The following is a 6,761-nucleotide window of genomic DNA, read 5'->3' as shown; positions in this document are numbered from 1 at the left end:
TGTAAAGGCCTCTTTGTGGACTTTGCATTGTAATGAAATTTCTTTATTGCACTAATTTAGAGACTAGAGAGAGGAAGAAGAACCAGAAACAAACTAACATCACAAGTAATAAAGCTGAATGGAAAATAGCCCCAAGAAAGCTTAATGACACCATATTGGAACATCGCCTGCCCGCAAGTCCATTGTGAATCAAATGAGCCCCTAAAGCCTAGCTGCTGGTTAGGCAATTTGATAATGGGTTGACTGATTATGAGTCCAACTGAACAAGATATTCATCCTGGTAGCCAAGCCCTTGCATCCCATACATGATATTGTAGAGCCCAAGGACCATATAATAATGACCTTATCCAGTCTACTACAACTGATGGGTTCCTTACAAACCTCGGATCCTTCAATAGCTAGGAAGCAACCAATCCTTTATCCTTACAACAAGGATGAAGAGTCCCTAGAACTTGGGGGTTGTTTATGAAGAAGAGGAAAATGGATGAAAAATGCAAAACTTGATCTAAATCCAATTGAACTTTAATATTGGTTTTATTAGTGTACTTTTTTTGATATTTATGTCAGTTTCCTGTCCACTGCATATCTTAATTTCTCCACCAACCATATATGCAAATAGGAAAAATTTAAGATAACTAAAATGCTGTCAAGTCCATAAGATCCAAGAAACCAACGTTTGGTCAGGTTCCACACTAGCTAGCAATGATGGAAAACAAATGAACAAAACAAAGCGGAACATCCAAGAAACTGTTATTCTCAACTTTCAAATGTCAAAGAGTAGTTTCCCAAGTCTAATTCAATAAAAAAATAGGGTTCCAATAATGTATGTACTTGATCAAAACACTCTTTAAATGCTCTCTCTTGTTTGTTATCCCAGTCCCAACCTAAAGTCTAACTGGGAAGAGAAACTTGGTTATAGAGATCCTTGACCGAGATTACATGTTTAGTCCCTAATGAGTTTGAAAAATGGAATTCATATTTATAGAAAATCTTGCTTGAGCAGTGTAGTATGCAGGCTCAATGCAGCAAAATTTGGACTTGAAGATAGCTCTTGATGTCTCCCTCTCTTCTTCGACCTGGTTTCTGTCTTACCAATTTCTGAATCATGAGCATGCTTAACACTGGTATCAACAAGGTAAATTAACACATTTAGAAGACATACTGTACAGGTGCAGTTGAATTCTTTAGACATTTGATGGAGGCTTGTAATCAAGCATCTCCCTTATATTCAATCGAATGGAAGGGCCCATTGATGAACATATATGAACACTTTTCCAGTATACTCCCTTTGCACCCGATGGCTTGTTTGTTTCTACTGATCTCTGCAGGATTTAAGAAAACCAATTGATAAATAAAAACAAAATTCATGTGCAGAAAGTTAATTTCAGCTAATGTTCAAGTCTAGAGAAGAAGAAAACATACTACTGCTGCCATCAAGTTTACAAGAAGATCTTCCTCAGAAAAGTTTGCCTTCCCGAAAGGTATGTGAACAATCCCAGTTTTATCTGCCCTGTATTCAACCTTCCCTTTCTTGAATTCACTTATAGCCTGAAAAAGGACGTGGACAACCATTTCCATTAATCTCAATGTTGATTTTAGCATGCCAGGAAAAAAGGTAGATAGAAATTTTTTTTTTTCTAATTTTGTTCTCAGAATCTCAGTTGTCATTGTGTTAGCTGTTAACAACTTAAGAATAATTTTTTACTTTTCATCATCATTATATTACTCATGACAGTCCATCTGGTATTTTTTTTTTTTGGGGTGGGGGGTGGGGGGGGGGGGGGTACAACTATGGAACCAGACCAGGGAACCTTGATCTTGCTTTCATTTTCTCTATTTTCTAGCATCTAGTATCTAGTTGCATGATAAAAGGTGATAAACTAGTTCCAAACTGAATGTCTAGCACATGAACACTGGCAGTGTGCTGGCATCAGTTGACTTGTCTCAGATATGTTAAAATATATCTGACATTTGACATTTTTTCCAAACAATAAAATATATCACTTAATTTTCTCTTTGTCTCGATCATTTGTTTTCTTTTCTTTTTTTTTTTTTCATTACATTCCCAATATTCTTAACAGTCCATATTTATATTTTTTATCCAAAAACCCATACTGTATGAAAAAGATCTCAATGCCATCAAGAATTACAGAAGAAGCAGGCAGTAGATTTAGAAAATTTATTATGGTAGAAAAATCTGGCAATGAATGAATCCTCGTGAAGGATATGAGAGGAGCTCAGCTAGTATCAACTTCTTCCTCCTACTTGAAGCTGAAGGTGATGTCTGTTTGTTGCCAAGGAAAATGTTATCTAACATCTAACATTTAGGCTCAGTTTGGAAAGAGTACAAATACAAATGTACAGTGCAAATACATATAAAATAATACAAAATACAAGGTTTTGCACTCTACATATTTGTATTTGCACTCATCCAAAATGGAGCCTTAAGTGCAAGATCACTAGAACCTTATAACCAAGAAAGCACTCTAACTAATAGCACAAAATTATAGCGGGAATTTTTGTTCCCATACCTGAGGTATATCAGTTGCAACAGTACCAGCTTTTGGATTTGGCATGAGTCCTCGTGGCCCCAAAATCTTTCCTAGACTGGCAACCTGACAGCAATTGCAATAACCAGGGTAAACGTTAACAAACTAATATCATCTCTTGCCAGGTTGCAGAATTCTAATCCCAGTGGTAGAGAAGGCAATAAGATAAACTTAGGATCAATCTATGGATTATAATAATTCAATTGGATAGAAGTTGATGGTGCCCTCACAAAATAAGTAAAAACATGTCCTTTGAACGTCTAAATGTTTTCCCTATCAGCTATCACCTTAAGAAAAACAACCTGAAAGGAGCATACCAGAAAATATGATAATAGTAAGAGTAATAACTAAAAGCTTGTATGAAAATCAAAAACAAAGACAAACATCAAATACGCATGGTCACATACGTTAGATACATTACTGCTACAAAGATAAAGCTGGCTACCGACCATTCAAGACCTTTTGAGAATGTATAATAATATACAATTGTAATATTCTAGAAGAACATTAAGTGATTTTTTTAGACATGAAGGGCTTGATATCAAAAGTGAATGTATTTATTCCCTCCTTGAGTACCCTAATCAACATTAATATCTAATGGAAGTTCTTGATTCAAATGTCTGCAATATTGATGTCAAATCTCAATAGCAGTCCTCCATACAAAGAAAAACTTTCAATTACAATGGGTTAACTAAACTGTGGACCAAATTAGAGATTAGAAGTGAAGTGTTGAGCAATAAAAGATTAACAGATTTTAAATTTCACATGGAATATTACAAGAAGAAAGCATATATCAGAAGGGGGGGGGGGGGGGCTAGTGCAGTGGTGGAGAGGGGACTTCTCCAATGTGACAGGTGAGAACAATATTTGAATCCCATAGAGATATACCAGTCAATCCCTCCTTTGGAGTACTTGAAATTAATTTTTTTAGAATATCCTTATTCTTATCTAAATTCAGAGAGGTGTTTGTGCTTGTGTTTATGCATGTTCTATTGATCGCAAACAAGATTAGTGAGATTGAGAATGTGGTTTTCATTGGAGTGCAACCATTCCCAAGGGATTATTGAGTTATTTTCCTTCAAAATTGGACAGATTTACAAGAAATGCACAAATTTTAGCAAGTGTCACACTATGGAATCAGCACAAAATTTTTAAGTGTAACCATAAGTGTGGATGGTAGGTTCTTTTTTTTCCTTTGTCTTTTTCTTTTCCTCTGTTCATTTTTCTTTCTTTTGCCAACTGCCAAGCACTTTGGAAAACTGTGAATATATAAATTTGGACCTTTGAGAACTGGTGAACATGCAAGAATAGGAAGAGGAATAAGTTGCATCAAAATAAACAGAGCAACACCTTGGGCATCATATCTGGAGAAGCAATCAATTTATCAAAATCCATGAATCCACCTTTTATCTGTTCTATCAGATCTTCTCCACCAACCAAATCAGCTCCTGCATTTTTTGCTTCATCTACCTTTTCACCTGTTGAAATTCAAGGTTAGATAGTGAGGATCATCAAGAAGATGCAACAAAGCAATAGATTAATTGCATTTCAGAGCAAAGTAATATTGCAGGCGAGAGGCAGAAAAAGTCAATACAGTTTTATGGATTATGGTTGACACTCGATGCTTCACAATGCCTAACAACTCTAACAGTGTCATGACTCCTGACAGTCTGTAAGGCATGATTTAGATAAAATAGTTGTTATACAAAAGTAGTGGCATCTTAAACCAAAAAAGAAGTGCATGCCTCACCTGATTGAAAGCAAGGCAAGACCTAACCTTTCTGGTTATCTTTATAGCTTTTTACATTTTCTATGACAACAGGGATTTTAATGTTAAGTATCAAATATCAAGCACTAGTTCCATAACAACCTCAGAATTGAACTGGATAGAAAAATACAACAGAGAGATGACATATACCTACTGTATCCTAATCCTCCTCATAAAGAATCCACACTCAGGGCAACAGGATTTGTGGGTTGAAACTGAGAAACCTATCTCCACCATTTTTTTGCTCCTGAACAATGAATTAACTCTAATCCTAATAGATCCACTCTCCTACCTTGTTATATAAATGCCAAAGAGGCTTCAACTATATTATTGTAACTTGGTAGGTTAATTCTCCTGCTACAATATCAATGATTGATGTTCAGGTCAACTATTAAACATAGATGCAAAGTTGGCAAGATGGCAACTTAGACTCAGAGACTCAGAGTGGCATCAATGTATCCGCCCCCGTAGACAATTTTCATTACTAATTCTTCACATAATCACATTAATAAGCTGAGCCATAGAAATTTAAATTCATAATTTTAAAATTGAGGACTTGAAAACCCTATGCTTCAGTCTTTTTGGATATAGTCCTTCCTACTTTCCTTTTCCTTTTCTTTTTCTCATTATTTCTTTTTTTTTCCTTCTTTTGTTTCACCCTAAATCAAGAAGGATCTAACATGAGTAGAGAGCCTACCTTGGGTAAGCACAGCTACTCTAACAGTCTGACCAGTTCCCTTAGGCAAATTCACCTACCAAGGAAAGAATCAAAACAGATGAAGAGATATTAGACACCTCTAATAGTCATCGGCCTAATAAAAAAAGCTCCCAACAATCCAAAAATAAAACTTACTGTAGCCCTCAGCTGTTGGTCATTATATTTAGGGTCTATGTTCAGACGAAAATGAACTTCCACCGTCTCTACAAACTTTGTGCTTGCCATTTGCTTCAGCAGAGATATGGCAGTGGGTAAATCATACTCTTTCTTGTTTTCCCTCAACTTTTGAATTTCCAAGAACCTCTTAGACCTTGTCTGGAATTTCAAACCAAAATGAAAGAATTTAAATTTCGGAAAGCGGATGAAAAGTAAGGATAAGTTACATAAATCCCAACAAAACCCAGAAAGCAGAGAGAAGAATTGATCAGGAAATGCTGTAAAAAACATAAAATAGAAGCGTAGCAGGAAACTAAACAAAACAAAAAACAAAGAAAGATCAAGGTAATTAACAAAAAGAATGGAAATCATATAAGAATCAGAACTACTACATGAGAATTCAATAAAGATTAAAACAAGAGGACCCAATGCCAACAACCCACGAAATGAATAGTAGAATCTAGCGAAACCCAGTTACCAGTTCACATAAGACACCATAGATAAAAAAAAAAAAAAAAAAAGAACAAAATTCGAAGAAAAGAATCAATTGAATTACTCTGTCTCTCTTCAGTGGCAATGCCGCTTTCCCCTTTTTAGGCTTCATAGGAGCCGCGGCGGCAGCAGCGCTGCCTTCCACAGCCTCTTGCGTGACATCTTCAGCTACCTCTGCTTCGGCAGCAAGGGCTGCCGCAACGAAAATAGAAGACTCAAATTTAGCTTCTCTCCACGAAGTAACTTGAACCCAATTACAAGACTTTCTTCCTCTGCTATGCAACACTAACGGGAAGACAGAAAAGCAACTCGAACAGGAGGAAATTGGGTTGGGTTTGAAGCATAGAGAAGGTGCCTCGGAAGGAAGGATTGTGGTGGCACTGTGTGTTAGCATCACAGAAGAAGAAGCCATTACTGTGTATCCTCACTTCGCAGTCAGCCAGCCAAAGCCATCCAACCACAGGAAAGATAGATAAGAAGGATTTTCTACAATTTGTAGGTCCAGTAGACCATATTTACAGTATATAAAGTTCTGTATGCTGGCCCCACCTAAGAGATTTTGGATAATGTGCTCATCCGGTTAGGATATCCTAAATTCATAGTTATGCGGGCATGCATGCATTTTGTAGGTCCCGTCTTCAACGGCACGTGTCTGGAGACGAAAGATCATCAAATTAATTTTCATTTGGAAAAAATCTTGATGATTACCCAGTACTAAAGGATCTAGTTTCATTTATTCTCAGTATCTAAACTTTTAAAACGTGTTAGTTTAATATTTATTGTTAATTATTCATTAAGTAACATTTAAAAAGATATAAATACTCTACAAGTATTATTATTTATTAACTATTTAAATATTAACAAAAAAAATGAATAATTTAATTTTATTGAATAAAAAAAATTAGATGATTGATAAAAAAAAATTAGATGATATTTAATTGGCATTTGTATTTTTTCAAATGCCATTTAACGATTAAGGTACTTTAAAATTTCACGTATTCAATTATCATATTTTAAAATTCGGGGACTAAAATAACAATAGGCCCAAAGTGGAATATTTTCTTTTCTTTTTATAGAT

At 35.5% G+C, this 6,761-nt stretch overlaps 1 protein-coding gene across 1 annotated transcript; it reads right to left on the bottom strand.

The window, feature by feature from the left end:
- Positions 1-717: 717 nt before the first annotated feature.
- LOC148872373 (large ribosomal subunit protein uL1c-like) lies at positions 718-6,182 on the bottom strand. Its single transcript, XM_088971888.1, has 7 exons — positions 5,748-6,182; positions 5,171-5,350; positions 5,015-5,069; positions 3,900-4,027; positions 2,532-2,615; positions 1,423-1,548; positions 718-1,322 (listed from the first exon to the last, which is right to left on the bottom strand). Exons 1-7 carry the CDS (start codon positions 6,093-6,095, stop codon positions 1,185-1,187), a joined length of 1,059 nt encoding a protein of 352 aa, XP_088828014.1. The 5' UTR covers positions 6,096-6,182; the 3' UTR covers positions 718-1,184.
- Between the last annotated feature and the right edge of the window lie 579 nt (positions 6,183-6,761).

The sequence above is a fragment of the Nelumbo lutea genome, chromosome 2, assembly GCF_056320005.1.
Source record: "Nelumbo lutea isolate HS-2025 chromosome 2, American lotus-T2T, whole genome shotgun sequence".
NCBI lineage: Eukaryota > Viridiplantae > Streptophyta > Magnoliopsida > Proteales > Nelumbonaceae > Nelumbo > Nelumbo lutea.
The sequence above is the reverse complement of the archived record's forward strand: the minus strand, read 5'-3'. Positions and strand labels throughout refer to the sequence as shown.

Excerpts from the sequence above, each read along its gene's own strand:
- LOC148872373 (XM_088971888.1), bottom strand. The coding sequence starts at position 6,095 with ATGGCTTCTTCTTCTGTGATGCTAACACACAGTGCCACCACAATCCTT. Across the intron at positions 1,549-2,531 it reads TTGCAACTGATATACCTCAG|GCTATAAGTGAATTCAAGAA; the intron begins GTATGGGAACAA and ends GTCCTTTTTCAG. Across the intron at positions 1,323-1,422 it reads TAAACTTGATGGCAGCAGTA|AGATCAGTAGAAACAAACAA; the intron begins GTATGTTTTCTT and ends TAAATCCTGCAG.